At 41.1% G+C, this 18,514-nt stretch overlaps 2 protein-coding genes across 2 annotated transcripts; one reads left to right on the forward strand and one right to left on the reverse strand.

Moving 5' to 3' along the window:
* Positions 1 to 91: 91 nt before the first annotated feature.
* Positions 92 to 3,622, reverse strand: LOC118429358 (carboxylesterase 5A-like). The gene is made up of 3 exons (XM_035839839.1): positions 3,257 to 3,622; positions 787 to 933; positions 92 to 202 (listed from the first exon to the last, which is right to left on the reverse strand). The coding sequence occupies exons 1-3, from the start codon at positions 3,620 to 3,622 to the stop codon at positions 92 to 94; spliced, it is 624 nt and encodes a 207-aa protein (XP_035695732.1).
* Positions 3,623 to 4,391: 769 nt separating this feature from the next.
* On the forward strand, positions 4,392 to 7,098 carry LOC118429359 (fatty acyl-CoA hydrolase precursor, medium chain-like). The gene is made up of 3 exons (XM_035839840.1): positions 4,392 to 5,933; positions 6,535 to 6,922; positions 7,066 to 7,098. The coding sequence occupies exons 1-3, from the start codon at positions 4,522 to 4,524 to the stop codon at positions 7,096 to 7,098; spliced, it is 1,833 nt and encodes a 610-aa protein (XP_035695733.1). The 5' UTR covers positions 4,392 to 4,521.
* Positions 7,099 to 18,514: the final 11,416 nt, after the last annotated feature.

The raw sequence follows: 18,514 nt of genomic DNA on the forward strand, positions 1-18,514 counted from the left end.
CTCAGAATGTAAGTAAAAAAGTAACTATACTACCTTTTGAGGTAGAAAGATTTTTGTTTACTTCCTTTTTATAGTAACAGTAACACTCCCTTCAAAGTGAATGGAAGACTCTGGCTGATAAGTACCTGCCATATATGGTCACCAGGTCGGGGTTACCACCAAATGCCCGGATGTTGTCCTTCACCCATACCATGGCAAAGCGCTTGGGTAAGGAACATATGTTAGTAAATGATATGTATATCATATATACATAAACACACACGTACAACCATTGAAAGAGAGAGATAATACTTTTACTAATGTCAAAAGCACTCTGCATGTTACCGGGGACAGCTCGAATGGGCTAGATTTTACCTTTATTTTAGTTTACCAAGAATTTAGACTCAAAACCTAAGTACCGTTTGCTACCTAAGCATGTTTCCACTTTAAAATAGATTGTCCGACTTCTGGTAGAGATAGACAAAAATTGTTAGTGTATATTGAATGTAAGTCTGATACAACAAACCAAGACATAAATTTTCCATCAAAATTTAAGTCTCTATCCGCACAGCTTGTAACTTCTGTGTGGTTTGAACAAAGTAATTTTAATGAATTATTGTATTACGTGATTGCAGATTGCAAAGGTGTCTTTTTACTATGCCGTTATGTGTTGTCAAGTCTTGTAATAAGGACAAAATTCGGGTGTATCACCCGCGAGATCCTTAATGAATAAAATATTTTCAACATTTTTTTTTCATATTTTTCCAGTGGCCTGTAGTGTCTGAGGAAGGTTTAGTCCTACCGTACCTGGTCCATGAGCCCGTAGTTCCCAGGGGAGGCCTGATCGCCCGTACTGAGGAACCCAAACACGTTTAGACGGTAGTTGATGGTCACAACAATAACGTCCCCCGTCACGGCCAGGGGCGTCGGGTCAGGGTCACCGGAGCTCTTCGACTGGAAAATTTATAAGGGTAATAGGTAAATTAGAACTAATGTTGCAGTCATAATTTAAAAAACAAGGAATATTTACTTTTAGTAAATCTCTGGTCTAGCCCCTTCGCGGGAGTGCTTGGGGTACGAGCGGGCCCTGTATTTTTTTTGTTTTGATTGGCAGTTAAAATCAACCGGGGACCAGGCGAATTCTTGGCAAGACGTTGTGTCCTTTCAAATAACACTTCTTACACTCCTGCGATGGTGTGAAAAACATATGTTACTGTTGTTTGTTGGCCACTTTGCATTAAGTGTGTGCTATATAAACTCAGCACAAAAAGTTTGGAATATAAACTTCGGTTGATCATATCTCTGTTGTTTCTGCATCAATTTAAATACATTATATATCTATAGAAAGCTTGAATGATTTTCTTTCCAATGGTATCAAACTCATTATCATTGTTAACTCATGGAACAAGCACCAGGCCTGTTTGCGTGAGTGGGTCACGAAAAAAAAGTGCCCAAATTCCCCCGTTTCTGTTCAACACTGTATCGTCCCGTTGTTATGGCTGCGGGTGACAATAATTCGATCCATCCGTTTTTCATCCGATGTTTGGTATATAGAACATCCAAGTTTATTCTTAGTATATCTGAGTAGAATATTTTATGATTGTAAATTCATAGAACAAGCACCAGGCCTGCTTACGTACAGGGGGTCACAAAGATAAAGTGCCAAAATTACCCTACTAAAGTCAAACACTCCATTCAGCTCATTTTCTTCCATCGGTATTGACTTGTGAATGAGGGATACGTGAATAAACAGGACATGTCAATCAAAACTACTGTTACTCTTTAGTCAAGAAAACAATTTGAACCAAGAGGTGAACAATCGAGTGGCAGCCATAAGCCGTAAGAAGGCTCATATTCCATCCTAAGACTGTACTTCAGCATCCAATGGTCCTTGCTCTGTGTGGACTGGTGTTGTAATCTTGCAGAATGGCATTTGGTCCAACATTGAAGACGTCGGATATTGCGACTGGATGGAGGATGGTGTCCCTATATTTCACCACATTGAAGTTGCCTGGAATGATGACGAATGATTTTTTTTTTCTATGGCGGTTATACCGCCCCGAACCATGACGCTGCCTGCACCACCAAATACTGAAAGTTACTCTTCAACATGTACTCGTGTCAGCGTGCGGTTCTCCTTGCTACCTCCGCTTTGATTCTCCCATCCAACTACCGAAAGGCTAGATATACTCTATTCAAGTATGCTAAAACCTTGTACGTTCCGTATACCAAATGTAACGTGAAAAGAGGATTGATTGAATCACTGACACACTCGCCAATATCAACAGGACAATGCAGTGTTGAACAGAAGCAGGGAAATTTGGGCACTTTTTTTTCGTGACCCACTCACGTAAAAGGCCTAGAGCTCGTTTCATGTGTTTACAATCATAATAACTTTGATACCATATGAAAGAAAATTGCACAAGCTTTCTATTGATATATAATACATTGAAATTTATGCAGAAATAACGGAAATATGATATACCAAAGTTGATATTCCAAACTTTTTGTGCTGAGTTTATATAGAAACATGTAGAGACAGGCTCGAGTGACCATTGATTGGTCATCCTAGAGCAATTCTTCACTGCCAACTACTTCATATTTACATGCCGGCGTGGCACCAAAGATGAAGGGAAGAAATAACATACAGCCACACACTTTTTTAGCCGACAAACTGCTATCTTTTTACATGGGCTGAATATTCGGTTCTGTCTAAGCGTTTTCAGAAGAAAATGCTTTTTCCCCACAATTCAGCCGTAAAGGCCTACGTCACATTCCCAAACCGGGACCCGGCCTGGAAGCTTTTTTAAATTAACAAAATTATATTCGTGGGCCTTATCTGTGTATATTTTTTTCGTATGATTTTTCGTTTCCACAAACAGCCCGACCAGGCGCCGATTTGGAAATGTGACGTTAGGCAAACTGGTAACCTTAAGCTAAGGGCACAACCCGCCGTACGTGCACGTACGTGCTGTCTACGTGCCAAAACGTGGGCAATCTTTTGGGATCCGTAAGTGGTAAGTAACGCCTCCGTACGAACACATAGGGAATCCGACGGATTTTGGAGCACGCAGACACGCCGTAGAGCTTAAAGTGCAGGCAAAACTTTGTGTTCCGTGTTGACGTACTCCCTCCCTGATCTTGTCCGTCGTTCCTCATCACGTTTCCAGAAAGACGTGGCGGACGTGGCCTCCCCCCCCCCCCAAAAAAAACGTACGGTGGTTTGTGCGCTCTTAGCTTAACGTAACCTGTTTGAACTTTTATTTTGTTTACTTACATGGAACCCTCCACCGTGAATATAGATCATAACGGCCAGACTGCCATCCTGTGGTTGTCCCGGTACATACACGTTCAGATACAGGCAGTCCTCGCAACAGGCGTTACTTCTCTGGGGGCACTCGGGCGGGGTACGCGTCGCGTCCCGTACGCCATCCCACCCTGGATGCGGCTGGGGGTCCCGGAACCTCAGCGGTCCTACAGGCGGGGCAGCGTAAGGGATCCCCCGATAAACAGACACCTCCAACCCCTGGTAAGTCGTGGTGAGACCGCTTACGGTCCCAGACGTGGTTTGTACCTCCACACCTTCCAGAAAAGAAGGAAAGAAGATTAATGCCGTTATAAAAACGGGCATGACCGCCGCCATCTTTATTTTCAGTGTCGTTCAATAGTATAAATTTGCCCCGTGACATCTACACTGCCCTTATATAAGATGTTTATTGACGTAGTAAATTCAGCAAGCCCATGTGTGTATATAACTTCGCCGTATTGAATGCCATTATAAACATGTACAAAACAAACAACGAAAATGGTCGTGTATTTCAACTATATTTATATGCTACAAATCCTTGAAAGGAGAACGTTTTCTGTGGCTGGACAAAACTTAATTGAACGTATAAAAACATTACATTAATTATGAGTATAATAAACGTTTTCAAATTAAGTATAGCTTTCAAAGAAGTGGAAATTAAAAAGAGTCAACAATATGCCACATCGGGTCAATTTGACATGGTCTTATGTAAAGGTCTTGCCGAAGCTAGTTTGTTCTTCAACTATAGTTTTAGCACACACGTGTGGCAGTTCGGTTAACCGTCATGTTTGCATTTGCGGGTAACCATATTTAAGTAAGTTAAGGGCCCATAATAAGGCCTTTTAGATGTTGCAGGGTCAATGGGTCTAGGACACAGTATTGGGAGGCGGGGCCCATCTCTTCTTTCACCACCTTTACCCCCCCCCCCCCCCCCAACGAAGCCAGGTAGCTATTACTACATGTACCTTGTTGGAATGAGGAAACTGTTGTTGTTTCCCTTTCTACTTTGTATTTTGTACCAAAGTAAATCAAAAGGCAATGATATAGCAGAGATATAGTTTCAAATCATGCCTATTTGCTCGACATCTGCCAATCCATCATGAAGAAAATGCCCGGGTACTGTTTGCTTGCTAAATCAAGAGGGTGACGTCACTTGTTTACAAAGACCAGGTGTTGACCTTTGGAAAATACACAGTGTGTACATATCTTGGTTCGACGTACTGCAGTTTGCAACTATGGCGAGAATCATTCAAGTTTTCCTTCTTTTCGGCTCACTTTCGGTAATCTTCGGCATCTGTCGGGCTGATCTCGTCAAGGTGACGACCTCTGGGCTCATACGAGGGTTTATGAACACTCACAACGGCGTGGATGTCGAGACGTACCTGGGTGTACCATACGCCACGCCCCCTACAGGCCCCTTGCGACTCCGTAACCCGGTACCCCACCCGGAGTGGGACGGAATCCGGAATGCTACGGCAAATGGCCCAGACTGTCCGGACGCACGGCATTCCGTTTGGGACGAGGACTGCCTCTACGCGAACGTCTACGTTCCCCGGAAAACTCCGGACGACATCTTGCCCGTCTTGGTGTACATACACGGGGGAGGGTTTCAACACAAGGCCACTACTGCCGACCCTACGGCCTTCGCTGCAACTGGTAACGTCATAGTCGTCGCTATAAACTATCGTACCAACGTTTTCGGGTTCTTCAGCACCGGTGACTATGTCGCTCCGGGAAATTTCGGACTCATGGACCAGCGTGCAGCGATTGTGTGGACGAAAGAAAACATCGCGGCTTTCGGTGGCAACCCGCATGCCATTACCATCTACGGGCGATCTGCTGGAGGCGAGTCGGTGGGATTCCAGCAGTTATCCCCGATGAACAACGGGCTGTATCTACGGGCTATCTCCGGTAGCGCCGTGGCTATAACGCCAGGGATCCTCACCAAACGCCCGCAGGAAACCTCGACGTATCTGGTCGAGCTTCTGAATTGTACAGCGGATAACAAACTTGATGAGGTGGAATGCCTCCGCCATATTAGCGCCCAGGACCTTCTAACTTACGCTCTTCAAACCCCGCCAGCGTCGGACTCCATCTACACATGGCTACCTGTTGTTGACGGTACCTTTCTTACGGACACTCCGGAGAAACTCCTCCGCTCCGGAGCACTGGAGAACAGGGACTACCTCATGGGTAACGTCAACAGCGAGGGCTCCGTGGCGGGAGCTGCAACATATCGAGCCGTTACATCAGTTGAGGCCTTCGTTTCCACTGCTAGAGCTAAACTCTTTACAACATTTTCGAACAATTTCGAAAATGTTGTTCAGGCTACCAAGTACAGGTATTGTTATGACATTGCTAACAACGTCAGCCCGAATTTACCAGCTAGGTATGTAGATTTCTACGGAGAGTGGCGTTTTGTAGCATCAACTGTTCTTACGGCAGACATCTATGCCGAACTTGGACACAACACGTATTTCTTCTACTTCACGCGGCGGCCATCTTACTCCACAAGGGACGATTTCATTGGCTGCGCACACGGAGAAGAGAAGTTCTTCCTCTTCGGCCTGACCAGAGTCGTCACTGATGACGAAATGGAACTGAGCACAAATATGATGACGTACTTCGCAAACTTCGTACGATCAGGGTACGTTTGCATATTTCTGAGCCAAGTATTATGTAGGGGCTTTAACCTACCTTTTCCATAACGATTTACCCCCTACAATAAACTAGCCGTTGTTCAGGGTTCAGGGTTTATTGTGTATGTATGTTTTCACTTCTAACTAATGATGATCTTTTTGATGGATTCGTATGAATTTTGGTTTGTTGGTAGCTATTGAAGTCCCGACAAAACGCGGCGTTCCCTAGCGGTAATTGGAGGTAGTGCAGTATTACAGGCCTATACCCCTTTATGAAAGTAGTGGGGTATAATCTATTGGCACATCACCATTGGCTTCAGTTTTCTCTAGTATCCTTTCGTAGCACCTTTCAGCTCAAATTTGTTCATATAAACAAGTTTTGACAGTTTTGACTAACATGGGAAAGCTTGAACGCTTGCCTGGTCGTTCTATTAAACCGAAGAAAAATATCGCGAAAAAAAATTCAAGAAAAAGAAAGGTTTTATGTAGCGCAACGCACATCTAAAGTTTGCCCATGATAGTAGAACTCTGGCATTGAGAAATTCATCTGAATATCTCAAACATTTTAAGGAGGATTGAAATCTTCAATATTTTCCTGTTATCACACAGGGACCCGAACCATCCCGATCCGGTGCCCGTCGAGTGGCCGCGCTACAACACCAGCGATCGGCCGTACCTCGAGCTTGACGTCAACATGACGTCACAAAACGTCAAGACGAACCTCCTACCATCACAGATGTTCTTCTGGAACGAAGTCATCCCGTCAATCAACTCAGCAGGCAGCCCGCCGGATGTGGAGGAAGATTCGACTACATCGGCTCCTCTCCCGGACATGACGTCATCTCCAGAAGAAGCCGAAGATGGACAGTCGGGCACGAATGTTGCCGAGTTGCTCCGAAGCACACAGATCGTGATGTACGCCATGTTGGGAGTGTCGATTGCTCTGCTGTTGCTGCTTATTATCTTAGCGTTTGTTTACCAACAGGGTCTAGGGAAGGTAAACAAAAATATTAAGACCGCAATGAACCAAAACGCAATGTTATAAAGCTCGTTTATCTGCGTGCCCAATGTACGGAACCGTAAACTTTTCATTAGCCAAAAAGATGTGAGTAATTCTACTGTTGTTCTTTGCTTTTACAGTGCATTTTCAGCACATGTCATCATCGGTTATAATCGATTGTAATTGTGTCTCGGACTGCTGTGATTATCATATTGGCCGCCAGGTGTCACTCCTATCTTGCGGAGAATCTACTTCTGTGAATTGAAAACGAAGGCATTGCTTTCAGTCTGTATGTGTGTATGTCTGATCATCCTGATCTTTGTTCAAAGTTATCTAAAATTGTACAGTCATAAACAGGGAGAAAAATACAAAGACACAACAACTTGAACAGTGGGAATGTTTGGCGACGCCTTATGTGCTAGCCTAACAATACAGTATTTTTCAATTGGCAAAAATTCTCGGAATTCTACAGCAATTTTTCCACGGCTACGTAGTTGCATCATTTTTTTTGAGGGGAATAACTCGGGAAGGGGTTGACGATTCGTTATGATATTTGGAATTATAGATAGCTTCGGAGATGCCTTACATGATTAAATACTAAACATGGTTATCGGTGGCTATTTTGTATAAATAATGAGCAGAGTTTATTAATACACAACATTTCATAATAGGACCCTCAAACTTATAGCATATGTAACTAAGAAAGAGAGAAATATCAATTATGCCATTTATTACCATTTACATGTACATAATTTGTGAGAAAAATGTTACAATAGACTTTCATACATTGAACACATTGTCATTTAGGTTCTTTTTTAATACAAATGATCAACTGATATTTTAATGCAAATGAAGACCTCATTTACATAATAATTAAGAAACATTTATAATAGGTCACTCGTCACAGCAATGCTGAAATTGTTGACAGCAATGCCCTACGAATATTCATAGCATAGAACTATCATTATACATACAGTCAGGCGAATGGATAGAACGCAAATACTAAAACACACCTACAACCCAAAACATTATTTTATACTTATAAATAATAAAACCGTCACCATGACAATAGTTTTGTCACACTTATTTTATTTTCATCGTGGAACAGGTTATCGAGAGTCAGGGTAATGGGCTTATTGGCTTTTGGTATTTGAATTATCTCCGAGAAGAGGTGTCGCCGTTTCTTTGATCCAATGACGTTTAATCGTTAAGGGGTGACGGAGACGTGTGCTGATACCGCCCTATAAATGGCGGTTGATATAAGAAACAGGTGACCAGTCAGTAGTTATACTGTTGCCTCTGTTTCTTCACCTCTATCTTAAACACACAGGTATAGAACGCTAGAGTTCAATGTACACTAATCTCCCCCAACCAGGCCAATTTTAGGAACGGTTTTGACAAAAGAGACATCCTATATGTTATAGACACACTGATAGGTAAATGTAAGTAATTTGAATGGATTAGAAACAGCAATTACTTAGCATGTAGCCCCATAATAGGCAAGATTTCGATTTGACATAGTGATTTCCATCTGTCTTGTATTGGATACGTTTGACAAAAATAGATTTTGCTACACATCATAACAATCTTACTACATGACTGCTCCTGCAAATGACGGCAGAAGAACATTCTTAAATGTAGCGTATTTGAATGTATTGGATACCCATATCTCTTGTGATAATATTGATAGGATATTTCTTATTAATGAAAAATAGGTATCTGTATATTGTTTATCTTTATCGCCTGTATATGGCCTTCCTGACTAAATTTCCATACTTTCAATGTGCAAGTCTCCTCATTTCCTCTTACCAAGCCGGCATTGAGGAGTACAACTCAATGTAGAACAAACAGGGCTGAAGTTCTAAGGGAAATCTATACGATGGCATATATGTACATTTCTCTTTCACTGTGAAGCAAACAATTCATGTTTGTCTTATTTTTTGTCTCGGGGCTTACTTTCCTTTACACTCTTCTTTGTGGACTGAAGCGGGCACTCCAGATTCTGCAGTCTTGCATCTATATCAACCATCTAAAATCTAAAAGAATGGCATACAGATTATGGCATTTCTTTTAATTAGATTTGTAAGTTACAAGTAAGAGAGACACAAATGTGCATGCAAATAGTGCTACTATCCTCTTGCACTGGCGTCTGCAGGGGATATAGCCCCGGTCGGACTACAAAGCAACAAATTTTGTCACAGGGACTGCCGAATACCGAGAGGTCAAAAGGGGGTACCGCTCAGTGTTTGCGCGGGCAAGGCACACCTTATTGTTGAGTCCCGGGCACATTTTAATGCGGGTTAAGGTAGCATAATGCTGGAGCTTTTCACCTATACGGATTTCAAAATTAAAAGTAGGGTGTAATAGTTATTTACCAAAATTGTTGACACAAAATGAAATTCATGTATAAAAGTGCACGCAAAAAAATCGTTTGTGTACTCGTTCTGTTTTCTATTTACCGAAGATTCATATCTATAAGCAACGCAAACGGTTGATACGAAAATCCAATGACTGCATGAATAGATAGATAGTCTAACCTTGTAGATAGCGCACTGATGATCTCTGGTATACTCAAGACAATTTACGTCTACGTGAAGGACAAATCTTACCATGGATGTTAACCTTTTCCTGTCTGACTTCCGTTTTTCAAACATGTCTTCGAACTGGTCTTCATTGTCCAACCAGCACTCAGCCATGTGGAAACGATAGGCGTAGAAGTCTTCTTGCAGTTCTTCATGCTTCCTTTGCTGTTCTTTGATAATCCTGTCAGCATCCTGCAAAATTATGCAGTATTCAAGTAGTGATTTGTTTTCCAATGGGTTTGATCAGCTGACAAAACTAAGAGCTTAAGAGGGAAGCACTTTATATTGTACGACCACAGCGAAACCCAAGGAAACCGAAACGCATATATAAAAGCACCCAAAAGTCTAAAATTTGAAACTATAAAATGATCCTATGCACATACCTGACACTGTTCTTTAAGGGCTTGGATTATCTTTTCTTGCTCCGAGATTAGATCCCCATGCCTAGCAGCCTCCTGTTTTATGTCAGTAATCTATTACGACAGTAAAGATGTGAAAAAGTAAAATTTGGATTGTGCCAATGTTAAAGGTTGCATTTATGGGTACCGATACTGGCCTATTCAATGTATGCTATTTGGCATTGTTCTGTAAGATATGATTTTGTCAAATTAAGAATCGATAACTTGTTCTTGTTTATTTATTCATTCATTCATTCATTCATTCATTCATTCATTCATTCATTCATTGTTTTCGTTTCATAACAGCTGAGAAAGTGTTAAAGGGCCTTTTTATGTTATATATTCGATTGAACAATGACTCGAAGTGACGTCTTAAGTTTTCAAGGAGTGCAGGAGTGCTTCTTCCACAGTGAGGTACATGCCTTCTTCATCTTTAATTATTGTGTTATCAACTGTATAATACATCTAAAATTGTATTTACAGATTCAATAAGTTATGAATGAAGATTGAATTACATATCTATCTTTATTTGTCAATAAGCACTACTTATTGAATTGATAGTGTTTTTTTACCCGATCTTGTATCTCCTTGATCTCAATGTGCGCCCGATAGTACCAGTCTTTTGCCGTCTCCTCAGCGGTCGCAATTAGTTCATCCGTGATCTCCTGGACATCAGTCAACACTTTCTGAATGGCTTCACTCATTGACCTGTCATCTTAGAGTACAAGGAGATCAAGAGAAACGCTAGTCTTAAAAACTACAAGACGCCCTCTGGACATTTTCAAAACTCTTAACGAACGCCATCATGAAATGTTGGAATAAATAAATGAAACTAGAGTTCGGCGACATTATACCTCCATGAAATATTGAGTGTTTTTGTCGATTTTATGTTTGTTGATGATGACTTGTATGTAATGATATTCGTGTCATTTCTACTATTTGTGTGGATAGTTATCACATGTTGAGTTGAGTTTATTATGATCCACATTTAGCCTCCTGAGAGGCTATTCTTCCTGTGGTGACATGCAACAGGTATGGGGAATCTTTATGATGTTTATATTATCACGTTATGATAGTACTGGCGACTTGCAAGGTAGAGAGTATGTTCAGAATTCATAACAAATAACTGCGACACATCAGGATACAAACACATCTTCAACACAAGCAATAAGACACAAAATGTCCATCAACCCATATAGGTTACGGGGAAAAGTTTATGCCATATATATGATAATCCAAGTACATACCAACACAACATCAGCGTAAGGCCACGTGGAGCACGAAACATCTAACAGCACAAAGTATAACACACCAGGTCCCCAAAGACACAAGTGGATAGATACAAAGTTAGTTATCATATTCAAATTCTCCAAGGTCGGCAAACAGTTGCTCTGAGGAGTCAACTGTTACAGATACCCTAACCAGTTGCTATATGACGTTAACTGTTCAGATAAGGTAAGTCCAAACACATCCACGTAATAGATATGTAACAAAACTTCAGCGTGACGCAAGGTGGACCGCATAACATCTAACAACACAAAGGAAATATAATACTGCAAGTCCCTAAACGCAAAAGTACATTAATACAATTTAAGATCACTTTAAAAATTGTCCTGGTTCCCCCAAGCAGATGCTCTACGATGTCAACTGTATATCGGAAATATAGGGATGATTTCTGATATTATTACATCGATTATAACGACAGATACGGGGCCCACACTCTAATCACTTCCAGCTATCATCACATCCAACAACACATCAAGTCGAGGCTATCGTTTCCCCCAAACAGTTGTTGTCAACTGATAAAAAAAAAACATATGTTCATGGCTATCACTGGCAAAACAAATCACCCCACCACCTGCTTGGAGATAAGGTGATTAACAAAGAGGGAAACCACGATGCCTGTTCCAAAATATCGCAGATATAGGGGTGATTTCTTATATTATTACATTGATTATATCGACAGATACGCGGCTCAAAATCTCATCACTTTCAGCTATCATCACACCCCATCAACACATCAAGTATGAAACCAATCCACCCAGCCGTTCTTGAGTTATCTTGTACACAGACAGACAAACATAACAGAAAATATAACCTCCATGACATTTCATGGAGGTAATAAATATAGGACTTATATATATATATATATATATATATATATATATATATATATATAATCTGTGTTAGGAAATGTCAGACTCTGCAGAACACGATCGTTCATTTCGCATTCTTAGAAATGCGTTTGATTATCATTTGTAAGCAGTAAACTTAAGCTTGTAGGAATAGACCGGAGCAATTGAAACCTCTCAAACTGATTTGCTTACACCTTGTTAGAATGTTTTATGTTCGAAAAGGTCATCTCACCGTCAACGAAGTACTTGCGATACGGAGGCACCGCTGTCCTAACTCGTTTCATTTTCCGGAGTTGTGCAACCTCATCCGTGCCGTTGTAGCACGCGTACTTAGGTTGTCCCGATGTCGTCCATTGTGTGTGCACCTCATGCTCATAAACGTCACCATGCTTGGTGACGAGCCCTCCTGCCGACAGGATGTGGTTGGGGGTAGTCCTCTCAAAGGCTTCTGTTCCGAGCCTCATTGAGACCTGTGTCATCATTAAAACAGATTCAGAATCCACGATGGTAAACTTTGGCCCCAAAATTTCCAGACTTCTATGTGGGGATTTAGAACACGAATCATCTTCCATCGAATAGAACGCAGGCGTGATCGAACAGAACGGGCGTTCTATTTGGGGTCATCCGAGGTCACCCGCAGGTTGTTACAGTAAACACGCAGCAAACACCCTCATTTTTCCGGGTGCCGTGCGTCAGAAGAAAAACAAACATTTTCACAAATATAAACCATTATTTGGCAAGCTTAGTTTTGCTGCCGCTTAGTTTGGAACATGTGACATGTAACAAAGCTGCTGGCGTCATTATTGGTGACCTTGAATGTTACAACACTTGTTTACGGCGGTATCAATTACTCTATGTCACTATCAGTGCGACTCGACATAGGACCAAACATGGTATTTAAATCGCTTGCAAAACGCATGCAAATCAACTCTTTCAGGACTTATGTTGTCGACAACTAATATCTCCAGCTTTGTGTCTTAGGGATTTTTGGAACATGCAGGCAATTTTGAATTACGAGTCTTTGAGTGTGAAAACTTGAAAAAATGACGATTTTTCGACCTTAAATTGGCTATAAAAATAGTTTTAAGTAGAAGCTGAAAAATCCCTAAGACAGAAAATTTGATCTTAATATCATTACCAATATGAAATAAAAGATTTGGATTTTCAGTCGAATTTAGGACCAATCTAATTATGGTATTTGCTTTTTTGGCCCACCGAACACCCTTTCTAAATCAACCAACTATGCACATTTCAGAAGACATTGAGACAAAACTGTGAAGCACACGTACACGGTAAGACTTAACGTGTACACACTGCCAGTTTTCATTTAATATCGACGAGGCACGTGCGAGAGGTTGTTTTTCAAACTATCACGATATTTATATTTCAGCCATACATAGTATGGTGAAATATATTGTATTCGTAATGTTTCTTTCTTCTTTCTTCTTTCTTTCTCCTGTCAAATCTTCAAAGTGATTCATCTCCGCCGTTCCTGGACCGAATGACCTGAAATTTGGCACAGGGGTAGAATGGGCCAATACCTTGATCCTTTTTTCTCAGTTTTTTCATATCTGCCTCTAAAATGATTTTATTGAGATTTTTTGGTCAATTTTAGACCAAAACTATATATTTTTGCCCCTGTACCCTGGTATTACAATCAAATGAGCTGAAATTTGACAGAGATGTGCCTTAATAATGCCCCCATATAAATTCGATAACACTTTTGGTGTACAGTACAACAAAATGCTTATTTTTGCGATTTTTTGACCAATTTTTGACAAAAAAAGGACACTTTTGGCCCCTGTACCCTGGTATTACAACCAAATGAGCTGAAATTTGACAGAGATGTGCCTTGATAATCTCTTCATATAAATTCAATAACACTTTTGGTGTACAGTACAACAAAATGCTTATTTTTGCGATTTTTGGACCAATTTTTGACCAAAAAAGGACACTTTTGGCTCCTGTACCTTGGTATTGCAACCGAATGAGCTGAAATTTGACACAGATGTGCCTTGATAATTCCTTCATATAAATTCAATAACACTTTTGGTGTACAGTGCAACAAAATGCTTATTTTTGCGATTTTTGGCCAATTTTTGACCAAAAAAGGACACTTTTGGCTCCTGTACCCTGGTATTACAATTAAATGACCTGAAATTTGGTATAGATAGGCATTAGATACTTGGTAACAAGATTCAAGTAAAATTTTTGACATAAACAACTTTAAAATGATTAATTTTGGCACTTTTCTGAGGGGAAATTTGTTTTCTTTTGGCCTCCTGACGTGACCTTCCGTGACCCCGCACAGAGCCAAACCTGTGCGCGTCAGCCGGAGAGTTAATTGAATCAAAGACCTAGCCAATCAGCGAAGAGGAGGCCAAAGGCTAATTAATATTCATAAGCGGGGCCTCATGATCCCGTATATAGCAGTGTTCCCGCCAGGGGGAGCGAAGCCCGCCTAAGGCTCTCGCATTTTAGACTATTCAGAAGGCTTTATATTGTATCAGTTCTTAGGGGCATATCTATGATAATCGCAGCAGTCACTTAACTTCTCTTCAGGAGTTTAGCGTAACACTATTTCAGGTCAAACCGTCAAAGGCAACTAAAAACAAACTTTAACGTTACTGAGTTCAACAGTACTTATAACTTGTTATCCGAAGTTGAAACGCTAGCGATGGTATTTTCGCTGCGCTGTTAGCTCCGTGCGACTGTTGTTGACGGTCTTATAACGGTATATTTTGCACCCCTGTACCCTGGTATGAGTAACATTTGGTATAGATAGGCATAAGATAGTTGGTAAAATGATCCAAGTAAAATTTTTGGCATAAAGTACTGTAAAAGGCTTAATTACAGCACTTTTTTTTAGGGGAAATTGGTTTTCTTTCGTTCTCCATGCCATGACCTTTCGGACGTTCACCCCACAGAGCCGACATCTGCACCTGCTTCTAGCCGGCAGGAAGAGTTAATTCAATTAATGGTTCAGCCAATCAGCGAAGAGGAAAGTGAAGGCTAATTAATATTCATAAGCGGGACCACACAATACGTTAACTTGAAGACTCAGGCCGTACAGACTTCTCGCCAGGATTTTGTCAAAGCGTCGGACAGGGGTCCGGGGGCCGCCGAATGTCCCTGGCGGGGTCCAGGGGCAGGGCCACTGTGTGTGTGGGGGGGGGGGGGGGGAACCCAGGTGGGCGAAGCCCCTCCGAAGCTCTTGCATTTTAGGCTATTGAGAAGGCTGCTTTTATCAGTTTTTTTAGGGCCATATCTACGATAATCGTAGCAGTCACTTACTTCTCTTCAGCAGTTTGACTTTAGAATATTTCGGGTCAAAGCTTCAAAGACAACTAAAACCTCATAAACAACAAACTTTACTTAGCTCAACAGTATACAAAAATATTGTATGGGTTGCCATCCTTAGTTGAAGCGCTTATTCATAGCGCTAGTATCTTCGCTGCGCCGTTAGCCGCCGTGCGACTTTTGTTCACGGTCTGATATCCCTACGTCGCCGCCTCGCTGATATTCCCACGGACATTTTTCAAGAAAAATACCCAGCAAAAACGCTGTCCTGCGTCAAATTCTATTCTATAAAACATGTGGGACTCGGTGTTACAGTCTAAATATTTTGTAGAAGCACCGCTGTAGGAAAGAAGGTCCAAGCAATGTAAAACATCACGTAGCATGAAGTTCGCTGTCAACTGGCACACAGCACATGACTGTTTGAAACTCTAAGTCTAATCAACAGCCGTGTTTGATTGATAGCCGGCGGTCCTTTGATGAAGTCGGCGAAAGGTGCGTTAGTTAGAAAATCTGCGTTTAGTTTTGATACATAATTATAAGTTAGACAGTGGCGAGAATGATTATTTTCTCATCAATATTTCTCTTCAGAATTATTTGAACTTAGTTGTACATCTAAACAATTGGCTTACCTGTGCAATGTTTATATGATTAATGATCAGTGTACTGAAATCATGTGTAACGTATGGCTCCTAGTCAATAGATCAGCATTTTCTCTATAGTGACCACCCGTCTATAGTGGCCACATTTCCTAGTGCTGTTGTTGTTTGACATAAACTTTGAACATTTAAATTGTAAGTAACTTTAAACTGCCAGAGTTTCAGCCCAATAAAACACTCTCAGCGCCAGGGTATGAACAGACTGACCAGACAGACGAAAATAAATCCTCGAACAAGGTTCAATCGTATCTTCCGGGTCTGGCAGGAAGTTGTTAAACTAAAATAAGAATAGGCTCGATGGCTGATTGCATACAAAGTAAAACAGTTTAACAGTTTTACAGCTTGAAGAAAACAAACGCTCCTACAGTACCTGCACCTGCTTGATAACTATTAAATCGTATGCCCTACTTGAATAAAAAAAGTTCACTGCAATAATAAATGTACCCACATCACAAGGAGCTTATACTTTTTTAAACTTACACCTAGTTATCGTACTGAAAATTGTTAATGACATTACATGAAGTCATTCAACAATTTTCAGTCATGATGAAAATTTTCTGAATGGAAGGTGTGATTATTGTCATTTTCTGAAAAATAGAAGCAAGCTCTGTTTTTACCTGGAATCAATTCACAATACCAGTCCACTTTGGGGGATAATGTACTGTTAAGAGGATGTTCCATTTTTGCGCAGGGGTGATTTGGAACAGTCCAATGTTGCGTGGGAAGGGGTATGGCTGAAATATGCTGTATTTGCTCTTAAGCAAATGTCGGCCTTTCTAGTTTAGAAGATGTTTCAGTCACCGTCAGCCCTCCGCGGGGGCCGCGCGGGAGCCCCGGTAACCCGATACTCTGCGTTCGAATGGAAACTTTTCGGCCAAATTCGACCATCGTGAATCATCTCTAAGAGTTGTAACATGTATTTCCTTAATCTTAATTTCATAGGAATAAATGATGAACTACATAATAAGATACTTATTATGTTAATCCACAGCTGTTTTGTATAATTGATGTCACATATGTAACTGAGAAAGAGAGAAATGTCAATAGATATAATTATGCAAATGAAAGCATTTTTTGCCTTTAGAACTGCAGGCACCGATTTCTTTTGAAACTTTATAGGAGAATAACTAAAAAACGTGTTGACGGATCGTCATGATTTTTGGTAATGTAATAATTGATGTCTGATCTAAGTCTTATATTAAGGAGAACGTGTTAAGGAAAAAATAACCTCCACAATTCCAAGGTTGTACTTATTATTGGCTGCATCTGACTCCATTACACCAATGCTGTACTTCTCTCCGGCAGCACCGTGAAGATGCAGATCCTCCTCGTCTAGGGGTATCCACTTGACCACGTGATCAGCTAGCTGTCTCCCAAGATCCTTTTGTTCGCTGAACGTTTCAGCGTGGAAACCGGAAATTATTCGAGCACAGCAGTACTCGGCCAAGGCAGCAGCTGGACACAGTTTATGCCGGTCCTCGTCTGTAAGAAGTGTAGAAATACTTACGCTACAATTATAACATCTTCATGAAACATATTGCCGGGTGTAGGCACATACAAATAGATAGATACTGTTGTAAATACTTTGTTGTATTTTTTTAAAAATGTATGTATTCATGTTGAACCTTGGAAGATTAGCCCGTAAGGGCTAAAAGGTTTCTTAATAAACAACAATAAACAACAACAATAGATGGCATGCGCAGGGAGATTCTTTTTTAGGAATAAATAAATCAAAGGTGAATATTTTTAACTTGTAAAAACGTTCTTGTCTAACTTGTTTAAAGATTCTTGTCTGGACCATGGTTGATACATTTCCATACGTGTTTTGTTGTCTTACGGACTTTGACATGCATCTCGATGCCCATGCAAACGTAGAACCACGACCGCGCTTATAGCCATCACCTTTTCGTTAGAAACTTCTCCCATGTACGTGTGTTGGGGAGAGAGGCCTTAAAACTCGACAAGCACGCGGATATTTAGGCTAAAACTCGATGTTTTGCTTGCCGGGCGTGCGGTACGCCGCCATTTTAACACTGAAGACTGGTGATGTTCTGCCGCGCGGGCGGCTTTTTTTCCAACATGCCTCAATTTTTAATAAAAAAACTATCCGTACCTGGCGAGGTATGACGTTTGTCGAGAGCACTGACGGGATTAAAGTTTTGGATGTTGTGATTTAGATGAACTAGAAAGGGATTTGTCGGGTTAGCGGCCGATTCCACTGGCCGGCGGGGGTGTTGGAGGGACGTCCCCTATGCCCGATGACCATACCATTTCCGGAGGAGCGTCCCCTAATTGAGGGAGAAACATCCCCTTTCCAAGAGGAGCGCCCCCTTGAAAGTCGAGGAGTGTCCTATTTTCTAGAGGAGTGTGCACATTCGCGAGGGATGTCCCCATTCGATTGGTCGGGGTGTATTTGCAACGAGTCGTAACAAACATTATCATTTTCTTATCTGCACTTGCTGTTAGATTTTTTTAGCATAGCTTGAAGCTTTCTGGAAATACCCCTTTAATGGTTCAA

Source organism: Branchiostoma floridae, chromosome 13 (genome assembly GCF_000003815.2).
Source record: "Branchiostoma floridae strain S238N-H82 chromosome 13, Bfl_VNyyK, whole genome shotgun sequence".
Lineage (NCBI taxonomy): Eukaryota > Metazoa > Chordata > Leptocardii > Amphioxiformes > Branchiostomatidae > Branchiostoma > Branchiostoma floridae.